General features: G+C 38.1%; 1 protein-coding gene across 20 annotated transcripts in view; it reads left to right on the top strand.

The window, feature by feature from the left end:
• Positions 1-13,512, top strand: part of Camk2d (calcium/calmodulin dependent protein kinase II delta) — a 294,100-nt gene extending 280,588 nt beyond the window's left edge. For 18 of the 20 annotated variants that reach the window (XM_074041587.1, XM_074041583.1, XM_074041578.1 and 15 more), the window contains 5 exons: positions 176-251; positions 6,649-6,743; positions 8,515-8,743; positions 10,173-10,265; positions 11,455-13,512. In XM_074041587.1, the coding sequence (XP_073897688.1) occupies positions 176-251; positions 6,649-6,743; positions 8,515-8,743; positions 10,173-10,236 (464 nt within the window). In that variant the 3' untranslated portion in view covers positions 10,237-10,265; positions 11,455-13,512. Of the gene's footprint in view, positions 1-175; positions 252-6,648; positions 6,744-8,514; positions 8,748-10,172; positions 10,266-11,454 lie in introns of those variants that run through there. The other 2 variants (XM_074041579.1, XM_074041582.1) reach the window with 2 other exon arrangements.
• The last annotated feature ends 1,169 nt before the right edge of the window (positions 13,513-14,681 follow it).

Genomic DNA, 14,681 nt, shown 5'->3' with positions numbered 1-14,681 from the left:
AGGAAGAGGCAGGTGTTGCTGGCCTGTGCACTTTGACTAACAAGATTGTAGAGAAAGGAACGGCGCATTTGTTCCATGGAGGATGTACCCTCTTTAAGGAAAATAACATTATTAGGGCTATAGTTACATGATTTTTGTCTTTTGTTCTCACCTGACTCTGTATCTTTGCTTTTAGCACGGAAGCAAGAGATTATCAAAGTCACTGAACAGCTGATTGAAGCTATCAACAATGGGGACTTTGAAGCTTACACGTGAGTAGAGGCACATTTGCTTGTAGAGGTACATTTATTTTGCTTTCACAGCTAGGGCAAGCATATTTCCTATCTGTATGCATTCTTCAGTGTACCAGAATTCCTAAATATTTAACTGAAGATTTTACATGTCAACATTTATCACACAAGTGAGGAAGGGCCCTAAGAAGAAAAAATAAATGATTTAAGATTTCAGAGAGAGATGATCCCAATTTCTGATCCAGGGATTGGGGATGTCTTTGTAAATGAAATTTCTTTGTAACTACCCACAGCTCCATATGGGAGAGCAGCATCCAGGCAGTGAAATCCATGTGGGCAAAGACAAAAGCAGGAAAGTGCATTTGTTTAAAGTGCATTTTGTGCTGAGAAATACTTCCCCTTGCAGTTATGCAGAGAAGCAGGGACAGAGAAAGAGAACAGAAGGTAGACTTGTCCCTGCTCAGCCAGCACAGCTCAACCTTAACTCCACCTCTTTCATGTGCTTGTATCTTAAGGAGAGTTTCAGTTCCCATATTTTTCTTTTTCTCTTAAAGAGAGGAAAGGGTTCTACTGCTTAATTGAAAAGTTGTAAATTACTGGATCCATAGGTTATGTAGCAGATAGGATTGAAAAGGCAATTGCTTTGCTCAAGTAAAAATAAAGCATTTAATTTAAATAGGGCATGAAGAAGGCTTAAATAAGTTAGCTATTTGGGCTATAAACCCATCTAAGCCTTCACCTTACTCCTTACCAACAAAGTGAGTTCCACTTGAGTGAAAGAGTTAAGTGCAAAAATGTGATGACTCTGATCTCTACTTAGAAAGATGTTTCTCTGTTTAAAATCAGGGAAGATAAACATAAGTGAGGAGATAAACTAATACAGTCCTGCTCATGCCCAATCCCTACATCTGTGCAAACTTGAATGCAAAAGTATTTCTACCTATCACATCAGCAATCATTAAAACTCCACTTACAACCAGAGAGGCACAGACACTGTAGGACAATAGTGACCTTCCTATGAGACAGAGCACAAATGGGTGCAAGCTTTCAGGCTGCCTGCAGTGGTGGGGGTGGAGGGGACGGAGCCAGTTGTTTTATACCAGAAAGCTTTTATAAAAGTAGGTGGTTTTTGCTTTAATTCTATAATCCTATTTAAGAGAATTAACATGAGCATGGACAATGAATATAACACATGGACAAAAAATTATGAACAAAGATGCACATTGAAACAGTATTCATAATAGTCAAAAAATTGGAAACTAAGACCTAATACAAATACAGCAATATCATGAAACACTGGTCACACTAAAAGGAGTTCACATACAAGAGGGGGAGGGTAAAAGAAGGAAATTAAGAAGATGGATATGGTTGATGTACTCTCTATATAAGAATGAATATAGAATTCTCAAATTAAAACCACACTAAGATTCCACCTCGCCCCTGTTAGAATAGCCATCATCAGCAACACCACCAACAACAGGTGTTGGCGAAGATGCGGGGAAAAAGGAACCCTCTTACACTGTTGGTGGGAATGTAAACTAGTACAACCATTCTGGAAAAAAAATTGGAGGCTACTTAAAAAGCTAGACATTGATCTACCATTTGATCCAGCAATACTACTCTTGGGGATATACCCAAAAGAATGTGACACAGGTTACTCCAGAGGCACCTGCACACACATGTTTATTGCGGCACTATTCACAATAGCCAAGTTATGGAAACAGCCAAGTTGCCCCACCACACACGAGTGGATTAAGAAAATGTGGTATCTATACACAATGGAATTTTATGCAGCCATGAAGAAGAACAAAATGTTATCATTCGCTGGTAAATGGATGGAATTGGAGAACATCATTCTGAGTGAGGTTAGCCTGGCCCAAAAGTCCAAAAATCGTATGTTCTCCCTCATATGTGGACATTAGATCAAGGGCAAACACAACAAGGGGATTGGACTATGAGCACATGATAAAAGCTTTAGCACACAAGGGAGGAGTGGGGATAGGTAAGACACCTAAAAAATTAGCTAGCATTTGTTGCTTTTAACGCAGAGAAACTAAAGCAGATACCTTAAAGCAACTGAGGCCAATAGGAAAAGGGGAACAGGTACTAGAGAAAAGGTTAGATCAAAAAGAATTAACCTAGAAGGTAACACCCACGCATAGGAAATCAATGAGTCAATGCCCTGTATAGCTATCCTTATCTCAACCAGCAAAACCCCTTGTCCCTTCCTGTTATTGCTTATACTCTCTCTACAACAAAATTAGAAATAAGGGCAAAATAGTTTCTGCTGGGTATTGAGTGGGTAGGGGGGAGAGGGAGGGGGTGGAGTGGGTGGTAAGGGAGGGGGTGGGGGCAGGGGGGAGAAATGACCCAAGCCTTGTATGCACATATGAATAATAAAAGAAAAAAAAGAAGGAATATAGAATTCTCAAACTGGCCAAAACCACCATAAGAAAGGGACTAAAGTAGAATGAAGAAAAATAGAAGAGATGAAACAGTTGGCATTATAATACAAATATACCTGGAAATATCACAAGGAAACTCCCTGTGTAGCTACCTTTATCTCAATCAAGCAAAAATGCCAATTTTTTTCCTTTTTTCCTCTATAAAATCAGAGAACAGGAGTGTGGAACCAGTCCTGTGGGGAGAGGAGAGGAGGTTCCAGTGGGAGGAGGGTAGGAGGACGAATACAGCGCAAAAAATATGTCACAAGTATGCAAATGCAAAAATGGTATCTGTTAAAACCATTCCAGGAATGGGTGGAGGAGGTGAATTAAGTAAGATATATTTGATACATTGTAAGAACTTTTGTAAATGCCACCGTGCACCCCAACCCCACCTTGCACAACAACAGAAAAATTGGAAAATACATTTGTGTCCCACAATACAGTATCCGTTAAGCAATCTTGGGTGCCATGTTTTAATGAGTGCTTCTAGTGAGCTTGCAAAATACTTTTGATGGGTTTTGTTTGGTTTTGGTTTTGGTTTTGGTTTTTGTGTGGTTTGGCTTTTTGTTTGGGGTTTTTGAGACTGAGTCTCACTGTGTAGCACAGGCTGTCCTTGGACTCTTGATCCTCCTGCCTTAGCCTCCTCAGTGCTGGGATTACCCATGTGCACCACCATGGTGGGCCACTCACAATGTTTTTGCTAAAATATGCAAGAGAATACAAAAACGTGTACACATAATTATTCCAACTACAAAAGAAAAAAGCATTAACAGTGAAATCAAATAAGCCAATGTGACTTTCAAAAAGTAAAAAAGGAAGTCACCTTTAAGAGGTATAATTATGTGTGAATTTTTTTTTCCTGCTTCTTTCACATTCTTGCCAAATTTTACTTAAAAAGGTATTACCTTTCCCATTATTTACAAATAGATAACTTTGCTAGCTTTCTCTGACTGTAACAAAATACCTGAGATAATCCACTTAAAAACATGAAGGTTTATTTTGGCTAACAGTTTCAGAGGTTTCAGCCTATGACCAGTTGGTCCCATCGTTTGGTGCCTGTGGTGGTACAGCATGTGGCAGTAGAAGCCTGTTTACCTCATGGCCCAGGAAGTGAAAGAGAGAGGAGGAGGAGAGGCTGCAGTCCCCAGGTGCCAATGCATGCAGACTTCCGGTAACCTGACTTCCTTCCACTGGGCACTACCTCCTGAATGTTCCAACTCCTCCCAGTAGCACCCTGGGCAGGGGACCAAGCCTTTAACACATGGCGTTAGGGGACAGTTGAGATCCAAACTATAGCAACAGACAAATATAAAACATAGAGGAGAATAACTAAATAAATCCAGGAGCTGTTCTTATAAATTAAATGTATATGCATAGATATACAAACACTTGTATATAAATGTGTATGTATATATATGTTTAATGTGGTATAATAAAATATACTGGAATTTTAAAATGATAACAAAAAAAAACCTGGGGTTAAGGAGAGAGCACTGTTGTCAGAGGTAGCAGTTCTCATTTACATGATATGGTTTATAATTCTGTACCATAGACCCTGCTCTCCTATTATTTTCGCTGTTATAACCTTGTTAGAACCATATGATTCTCCAAAAAGAATAGTCTTTTTAAAAAGAAGAACTCCTTTTGCAATACCATTTCCCTGTTGAATGTTGTGCTTTTTGCTTTTGGCTTATGGAAGGGTGCAATTATAACCAGGCAAAAGTGGAGTATTTCCTATATTCTCAGATAGTTTAAAGCAGGATATTTTAAATAATGCAATACCTTGGGATCACATTATTTTACTAATTCCTTTGCCTGTGGAGGCCTGTAATCTGCCCTAATTTTGTACTTTCAGGCCCAGGGATAATTCAACAGGATTTCCATTTTTGAGTGGAGAGTGTATCGGTGTAGCTGTTTCCTGATCCATAGAACACTTGGCACAACACACAGTCACATGTCTAAAAGATTGTTATTCTTTTATTAATCTGAAGCCTTTTACAGGACATAGATGACTAGCTAGCTAGCAGATAGATAGATACATACATACATACATACATACATAAAATAGAAAGCAAAACAAATCAACAGGTTTTCAAGTACATAGTCTTTTTTGAGGCCTGGGTAAAAAAGACTCATAACCCAGAGACTCTCAGATGACCTCAGAGCTGATGTAAGGTAGTAAGAAATTTTGGTTCACTGATAGTGACAAACAAAATCCATATTTATATAGGAAATAATAGTGCCTGGCAGAAAAAATTCCTGTTTTCATATGAACACTATTCTTCCCATTTTGCTCCTTACAAGGAGAGTATATATATCTGACATGAGCTTTAAAATGCCTGCCCAGCAGGCAGTCTGAAACAATTTATAATCTCACTCCCACCCCACGTTTAAGGCCTTCCTTTCCACAGAGGATAATTGCTGTGATTTCCTACCTTAAAAGTACTCTTCACAAATCACCACTTCCACATTCTGAGAACAGAATGCACTTTGAAGAAACACAGTAAGTTAGACTTTTGAAATTTGTTTTTCTGTTGAAACATCAAGAAATTCGGTTCTGGGTGTGGTGGCACACACACCTGTAATCCAAGCTACTCAAAGGTGGAGATGGGAAGAGCATGGTCCAAGACCCACCCCAGGCAAAAACAAGAGTCTCTATCTGAAAAATAACTGAAGTGAAAGGGCTGTAGGAGTTACTCAAGCGGTAGAGCACTTGCACAGCCTGTACGAAGGCCTGTGTTGAAACCTCAGTACTGCATAAAAAAAAATTGCCCTTAAATACAGAATTTTAGCTAGGGGCCTGCATTAACTTCTGTTTTAACATTAGTTGTTGTTTACTGCTTGTGTTGAAGAATCTGCTACAAATAGATGTTTAACAGCTATTTATTAAATACATAAATTTCTCCCAAAATTGGCTTTCTCTGAATATCTAGAGTGGTATATTTCTTTATTGAATTATACTTCTAAAATAAAAAAGAAAACAAGTGCATTCAAACCTCCTACTAATTTCCTTTAGAAAGTAAAATAAGCTTTAAATGCAAGTTCAATTAACTGTCATGGACATTGCCAGGAAGTAATAGGATGTGATGCCTTCCATCAAATCAATTATACTATTGCTTGAAGTGAATGTAGAAGGTGTGATTCGTCAAAAATTGTTCCAAAAATATTTAGTTAGAGAACCAAAGATGGTTTTACAGGACTTGGGCTGTGTCTTTGGAGAGTTAGGAGAACATTTAAACATTTAAAAACCATTTTAGGACTGGGAGTATGGCTCAATGGCAGAGCACTTGCCTAGCATGCATGAGGCCCTGGGTTCAACCACCAGTACCCCACACACAAAGAAAAATTTTTTAATGGTGAACTTAAAAGTTAGAAAACTGAGATGGGGGGGGCATTACAACTGCAGTTCTAGCTTCTTGACAGGCAGAGATTGGGAGGATCACAGTTTGAATCCAGCTAGGCAAAAAATTAGTGAGACTCCCCCTGCCCCATCTCAACAAAGAAAGCTGAGTGTGGTGGTGCATACCTGCCATCTCAGTTATATGGAAAGCATAAATAGGAAAATCACATCTAGACCAGCCTGGGAATAAATGTGAGATCCTGTCCCAAGAATAACCCAAGCAGAATTGCTGGAGGTGTTGTTCAAATTGAAGACCACCTGCCTAGCAAGCACAGACCTTGAGGTAAACACCTCCCCATACACACAAAAAAAGTTGGAAAACTGGAGAATTCTTCTTGAAAATTAAAAAGTAAAAAAATTTTAAAGGAGCCATTCTTGCCTGACCAGCTACATTAGTTTTGTCTCTACTGCAGTTCTCAGCAAAATGCATTTTTGGAATCTGCTCTCGGTCTATGATAGAAATTTTGTGTTTTCAGGGACTTACCTTCACTGATAGAAAAAGAATGTTTACATGTGAGACAACAAAACATGTTCGCACATTCATTGATTGATTTTCTTTTTTTTCCTGCAGAAAAATCTGTGACCCAGGCCTTACTGCCTTTGAGCCTGAGGCATTGGGTAACTTGGTGGAGGGAATGGACTTTCACCGGTTCTACTTTGAAAATGGTACAATTGCCCCAAATCCTGTAACTTGCCTTTTCCAACTTCTCTTCCTGCTTCTCCCAGATGCACAGATTCTTTGTCTCTATTCTGTGAGAGAATCTTTACCTTCATCCAGAATCTCCAGCATATTATACCAGATGATATTTTTATGTTTGAAGTTTAAATATATATATAGTTTTCAATATATATATATATCAGATTTAAAATTTGTTGTGTTTTGAAAAATAATTGTCTTTGCATAAACATACCAAATTTAGTAACAATGAATGTATAATATAACCGACATACATACAAAAATGTATTATCTCAAGTTTTAGTAAAATTGTTAATACATAAAAAATAAAAGAAATCACAGCACACTGTAGTATTCAACATAGAAGAGGACTGTCTAGCATATTTGGTGCTTATTTCCAAGATAAAATGTCAATAAAAAGGAGCAAAGAGATAAATGGATAAACATCCAATTTGCAAGGGTGTTAGTGTCTCAGAGGACACAGCTACATTTCAGAGAAAGCTGGCAAAAGCCATTTGTCCTGCAGAAATCCTTCAAGTCAACTACGGTGTAAACCAGGAATTCCCTTTGTTCCTCTTTTCCTTACCCAATGACATTATAGACGCATGGGGAGAATCCAGTGAGAGCTCATTGCATTAGCACGATAACGTAAACCTTTAAGATAGTTAAGTTCACTTGTAGTGACTATATGCATTAGCAAGATGTTTTGAATGAATTACTTTCTCTAATAGACATTAGGCATTTGCAAACAAGCAAGGCAAGAGAATTAATTGGTAAGTTCACATTGACAAGAGAAAATGTTCTCATATTCTCTGTTCACCAGTTCTCGAGTGACAGCATCTCATGTCTCCTCCATCTGACTCAGTCAGCACCATCTCATCTCTAGTAAAAGAGTTCATTAATCCATTAACATTTTAATTGAATAATCTGAGACTGGGAAGCACATTTGGGTAACAGTGTAAACAGTTCTTCCTATTCTAGCGATCTAAGAAAAACTAGCAGTGTGTGATGTGTACTAAATCCTCCCATCTCCTGGTTGCTTGATAATTAGAATGCCTGGTTACTATTAAAACAGCAGGAGCTGGAGCCTGGTGAGGATCTCATAGGCAAAAGAAAGCCAGACGGTGAGAATCAGACATGTGGTCAGCAACAAATTGTGATTTTTTTTCCATTTGATGATCACAAATGGATTGCCATGGAATGACCCCTGCTACATGGAGAAGTCATGAGATGAGAGCTACAGAAACAAATCCATGCTGCATCAAATCCATGCTGCATCCAGCCTTACTTTGGAGGCTGATCTCCACACTTGACACTCAATAGGTTTCACTCATCCCAGTTCTTCACCGACAAACAGAAACAATCCCACAGACTACTGTGTGTCCACTGCCCCGGTGGGTCATTCACTGAAAAGACAGGACAGTGCCGGCCTTCTCCACCTCTGTCCATGGCTTCCACCTCTAGCTACTTCCCGCAATTATTAAATACATCTCTTAGCCAACCCAATAAATCAAAATTTCCAGCTTAGCACCAATTGCGTCTAAAGGGAATCAGAGAAAATATTATATCCACTTAGTTCTTTCTTTTATTCTTTCTATTTTATTCAGTACCCAGTACTCAACTAGTGCAAATAGGTTAACTAATTCATGAAGGAGTGGATGAACAGTATTCCATCCATTGATCCCAACTGAAGTTATTACTGATTTTGGCTTACTTTATACAGAAACTGATTTTTTTTTTCTTTTTCTTTTTCTCTTTCAGCTTTGTCCAAAAGCAATAAGCCCATCCACACGATCATCCTGAACCCTCACGTCCACCTGGTAGGGGACGATGCTGCCTGCATAGCGTACATTAGGCTCACACAGTACATGGATGGCAGTGGAATGCCAAAGACAATGCAGTCGGAAGAGACCCGTGTGTGGCACCGCCGGGATGGAAAGTGGCAGAACGTTCATTTTCATCGCTCGGGGTCACCGACAGTACCCATCAAGTAAATATTTCCTGGCTGTCAGCTTCTTTATTACGACCCCCAAGGCCAGCTCCTTCTACTTTCTCTGGGAAGATCAATCAGACCAACCATTTGTTGGCTAAACCCTACCATAAAGCAGTGCCCAACAGTTTTAGAAACTACCCTATCAGACTGATTCATCATTGGGTTAAATCAGGGGGCTTTGTATAATAAGGAAAAATATTTGTGACTTCATTTTCACTTGGAAGGGGAAGGGGGAATGAGAGGTAAGTATAAGGCAGAGTTTCTAATATGGCCAAGGTACCATCATGAACTTCACTTCAAAGATTACCCCCGGGGGCTCAGTTACTGACATTAGGAAAAAATTACATGACAACATGTAAAAAGCAAATATCAGGTATGGAAGTATGTCTCACCTAACCTCTGTACCTCAGATGTCTTGTCTGACTTCTCATCAATAATCAGACACGTGTTTATCACACATCTGGTAGGCGCTCCTTCTGCGCCAGATAAAGTACAAGATAAAGACATTGCCCCAAGGAACGTATTCTAGCTTAGAAAGCAGCTGACCACTGGCACCGGAGAAAAAGAACTGCGTAATGAAGTTTTAATCAGCTTCAGGGTAGAATGAAATGAATAACCACTAGAGAAAATTGCTTCTGACAGTTGGGATATACACTTTGCATATGCGATAGAATTCTGAACAAGATCGACAAGTGGAATTTGAAGACATCAAAAGATAGAAAAGGGGGGAGATAGTCCAAGCTAAAAGAACTTAATGGAGAAAAGCTGAGTGTCAGGACTTCAGCTAACATGATAGGACCTCGCAGGAAAGGAAGGCTACTCCGGCTGTAGTAAAGGGGAATCATGGGAAATGGTTGTACCAGTGAAGTGGGATGACATGAAAGCTGGAAGGAGAGTTTAGACTCAGTCAGGAGAAGCTTGCCCACTGCTGATCTCTCTCCAACTTCTCTCACCAGGATCACTAATAATTTTGAGGGTATAGACTTGGGAGTCAACTTCACACAAAGAGTCATTCAACTCATGCCAGAGAATCTGTCATTTCTTAGTTTTGATAATACATTATCAACCACAGTGATTTTCAAAGGCCTTCCCTATAGCCTTAATAATTACATATCACTGTTGGATTTATATAAAGTGAATCAACAAAGACCAAAAAGTAGGTGGAAATTCATTTCCAAAATAATAGCTGTGTAATCAAAAGAAAGACCACAAAAGGAATATGAAGATCAGGAAGACACCAGTTTTTGTGTGTTTGTTACCCCGAAGAGGTACAACACAAATTACCAGTTGATATAGAAGGAATTACATTCATACAGTACCAAGGGGCTGGGTTTTCTTGCAATCCTCTCAAGTGTTAATGGGATAGAGCCTATTTAAGAAAACTTCCTTTTATGCCAGGTGGCTTAAATGGGGCTTCTCTTAATAGGCCACAGTGTATTCCAAATGGGAAAGAAAACTCAGGAGGCACCTCTTTGTGGCAAAACATCTAAGGCCTGAAAACCATTCACATACGGGTCTTGTAAGTAGCATCTGCTCCGTGAGGATTTTGCAACTGGAGCTGTTGACTGCAAAGCTGCATGGCTGGTTCTCTTCCTTTTGAGGATATTTGCTCTGCATTATACTCAATGAAATCCATACACAGTCTGTGAAAATCCATTGCAATTCTGCATGAGCTCTTACATCTACTGTTCAGCATCATTTTATAATAGCATAACCTTTTTTTTTAAGGGTGATACACACCAAGAAGAATCTCTTCTCAATATTTGGATTGTGTCATTTTAGAATCCTGGAATTCTCACATCAAAAGTTGATTTTATCTGAGTCAATTCAAACAATTCTCAATTATCCAGACTAATTTATGTTAAACTTTAGAACCCTTTAGTGTCTTACCATTTTTCTAGAAGTTGCCATTCCTGTAAACAGTTTGCTACGGTTAATATGTAAATTAGTGTGCTGTGTCTGACTGTCATGGTACTTGAACATGAGGACAGGTCACAAGAGGAAGTCAAGATGAAATTTAAAATGCACAAGTAAACAATTCCAGAGGATAATTCAAAATTGACTGCAATTAAATTCATGCCTGTGTTAATGTTTTAAAAGATTTATTTCTTAAGCTTGGATTAGGATCCAGGTATGTGTGGTGCTGTTGTAAATATTTTCTCCACTCAATGCAGAACCATACCAGAGCTTCTAGGAAATAGTGTGCTCAGATGTTGCTTTAAAGAATTAAATAAGAATATTCATGTTTTCTCCACTTTTGATGCTATATTCCTTGTCAAATTGACTTCAAGATTTGATTTATTTCCTAAGGAGCCTAAGAATAATGAACAAGCTCAAGATGAACTTGAACTTTCTGTTTCAACCAAATAATAATAGTAATTTATTAAATTTTTCTAGCGAATATGAATGCTTAGAAATATGTTTAGATTTAATAATGGAGTGGGTGCCTGTGACCTCATCTCTTCATTTTTAACTTAGCTTTGTGTGATCAAATAGATAATACTGGTTGTCTTTTTTCAATATTGTCTTCATTGAACATTGTATATTTTATCTTGTAATGATCTCAAGCAAAGAGCTTATGTGTAGTGTTTTCAAACTAATCTTTAGATGAGTTATAAAATTGTAGCCTAGTCACATCTATGGCAAATAGTTGAATGATATTTTATAAAACAATATAACTTATTTCCTCCTCCCCTTTCTTCTTTCAGCTAATTATCAACAGTGCCACTCCTGCATTCTCTGTTCTCAAGGCACCTAGAGGGTCACCCTGGGCCGTCCTCTCCTCCTCTTCATGCATGTTTCTGAGTGCATGAAGTTGTGAAGGTCCTACATGTAAAGCATATGTGATACATCATCTTATCATATATTCCTTCCTACATTGTTTACACTTCAACTACCAGGATGGGATGTTCCATGCAAACTTAAATTACTGTTGGAGAATAATTGGGGGAGATCAGACAAAAAAAAATTCACAATATTCCAAATAAAACCTATTCATCAAGTTTCTTTGTTTATGCCAAGATTTAACAGAATTTTAAAAAATGTTCTCCAAATGACAGTTTGTAAGAGAAATGTAAATTTTTTTAGATCTCTTTACTGTTAATCTGTTTTTTTTTTTTCTTTAAGGCAAAAAATATATATACCTTCAGTTTCCTGTTGTGATCCTGGTTGAAATGGATGATTTTTCTCTGAATGTTTTTGTGTTGAACAATGAAAGTGGGCTGATATGTGGGCAAAATCACATGAATATAGACGCAAGAATCACTTGGTGTGTTACCATCAAAGCCATGTTGGTTTTGGTCAAACTGTGTAAACTGGAAACGTTCACATCATTGTGAGTTTGATCACTGTAGGATAGACTCACACCATTCTGGTGAATTGACTGAGTTTCCCCTCTGTCTCTCTTTCTCATATCTTCCAGCTTTCTTCATTTTATCCTACTTGTTTTACTCCTTATGTTTGCTTCCTTTTTATTTTTCATTTGTTTTTCCATTCTTTATTTTCCTTTCTTTCTTTGGCTGGTAGTATGTAAGGAAAAGATTAAACATGTAATTTGCATAGTAAAGGTAAAATAAAAACCAAGGCCTTTGGAAGGACCTGAACTAGCACTTTTGATTATGTTCAGAGCCCACAAAACTTGTGAAGAGGACTTTGAGTAAAGATTTTTGAAATTCTGCTTGAGCTCCTGTTTGGAGTTAGGTATTGTAACTGTGTGGGAGGTGTTATAAGTATTAAGGCTGTGTACCATAAGTAAGGCCCTGCTGTAACTACCTTACTGCCTGGGAAGATTGCCAGGAGAATACAAATCAAGAGCAGATCAGGGTTTTGTGCAAAAGCACGTGTTTCCACCTCCTGCAATGAGGGTCCTTCCTGCCTGTCACTAGCTACTTTTCTAAAGTTAGAGAGCTTAGTCATGTTTTTTCATTCTCTTAAGTGTTTTGAACTTGATCTTTGTGACTTGTGCTTTTTGAGCTTCTCTCTTGAGTCAGTATCATTATCTTCCTCCAAGGAGTTAGGATTTTCCAGTTTAAAACAAAAAGAAAAGGGAAATGTCCCAGTTTTCTTTGTGCTTCACATTTCTCCTTTGTAGATTCAATCCCCATGAGGCTTTTTCTCTTCCCTGAAATGCTTTAGAATGCATGGAATCTCCAGCAGCATTGTTTTAACCATAGATACACTCCTCAGAAGCCTATTTTTAAAGCAGAAGCAAAAAAATACAAACAAAACATCTTTTTCTCTCACTTCACCTTTCTGTGTTGATTACTAATCACCTTAGGTATTGTTGCTAGTGGATGTATGGTAGATGGGTTGAAGCTTTTCTGATAATTATTACACAATTTAAAACAATATATATTTAAAATGAATATATACAGTAAATGTATTGAGCCATGTTAACCTGCCAATGAGATCTGTGAAAAAGTAATGGCCTCAGTTTCCCTTTATAATTTCTTTTACCTTTTTGTGAAGAGGCTATAAGTGGCATACATGTATTTAAAAATATATAGGTATAGAGTGTTTTTTTTTTTACACTTTTAACTTAGCATGTGGTGTTGAAGTATTACTGTAGATCAAGTTTGTCTTCCACACTACAATGTGAGGAAATTGTGATTCGTTCTCTCCACCACAATCGAATTACACATTTATTACCTTCTATCATTTTGGAACACTGCAGTTTACCATGGGACACTGTATATATTTCTTGCCATAATGGTAAATGACTGATTGATATATTTAAGAGTTAATAAATTTGTGATTTCTGCTGACAATGTTTCCATCTTATTTCTTATGAGGGGATACTGTTTATGCCTGTGTGGTACCACCCACTGCCCTACTATGACCTCAATTAGTACATAACAACTTGCACTTGGTGATAAGGGAAGTTTGTTTTCTCTGTGCACAAAACAATGGTCTCTCCATGGAAAATTTTGCTGAAAACACAGTAACCAACAAGAGTGCTACAAGCTTCTAGTGTGTGCCCTCTGATCCATCTTTCACCTGGCTGCTAGGGTTCCTTTGCCAATAACCCACATCTGACTACTTCATTGTTACCATCTGCAGTATACAGGTGAGCACCCCATCTCTTGCTGCCCCACACTTAAACTTGAGTGGACAGAAAGCCTCTACTGCTATCCATTTGCTAAAAGTACCACCTGCAAATTCTTTCATGTCTGTCTCTCCTGTTTATTTTCTAACCTAGAATGTTCTTTCCCAGCTTGATTAACCTGATTCTTACTCATTCCTTAATGCTCAGTTAGCACATCATCCCCTCCAGGCACTGGCCTTGCTTCCTCTCTTAGGACTTACACAGCAGTTTGTGTTTACAATTCCTATTAAACGCATTGTCTTGAAAATATATCTTTGTGTCTCCTTTACTGGCGTATAATGCCTATATAGACAAGAACTGTGCATTCATCATTGTACCTCTATACCCAAACCAGGGCAAGGAAAGCATGTAGTGTTAATAAACAGTTGTTGAACTGAAGTCATAGTTCAAATGGGAACATCAAGATGTGATCAGATAGCCCTGGCCTTAATGTTGGGCTCTGTCATCATTGTCTTGATATTCTGAGCAAGTTACTACTTCCCTCTGATCTTCACTTTCCATGTTTACAAAATGAGACTAAATGTACTCATTTAATAAGGATATTCTACACATAAAATGCCTTAAATGGTAGCAACTATAACTATTTGAATCACTGAAATGAACACTCCTAACATTATTATTCCCTTGGTGGGGGGCGGTTGGGGTATATAACTCTTGCTTTTCCATGGACTGCTTTCTTACATAGTTGACTCTTACTGCTAAGGATATACTTATATTCAAATGCTCAGTAGGAACATGAGAGCTAAGTTAAGTAGCCATCTACCTGAAAATAAGAAAGATGAAGTATAGTAAATCAGTACCTTCTAGAAACATTTTCAAAGAAAATCAGTT

The sequence above is a fragment of the Castor canadensis genome, chromosome 9 (assembly GCF_047511655.1).
Source record: "Castor canadensis chromosome 9, mCasCan1.hap1v2, whole genome shotgun sequence".
In the NCBI taxonomy this organism is placed as follows: domain Eukaryota; kingdom Metazoa; phylum Chordata; class Mammalia; order Rodentia; family Castoridae; genus Castor; species Castor canadensis.
The sequence above is the reverse complement of the archived record's forward strand: the minus strand, read 5'-3'. Positions and strand labels throughout refer to the sequence as shown.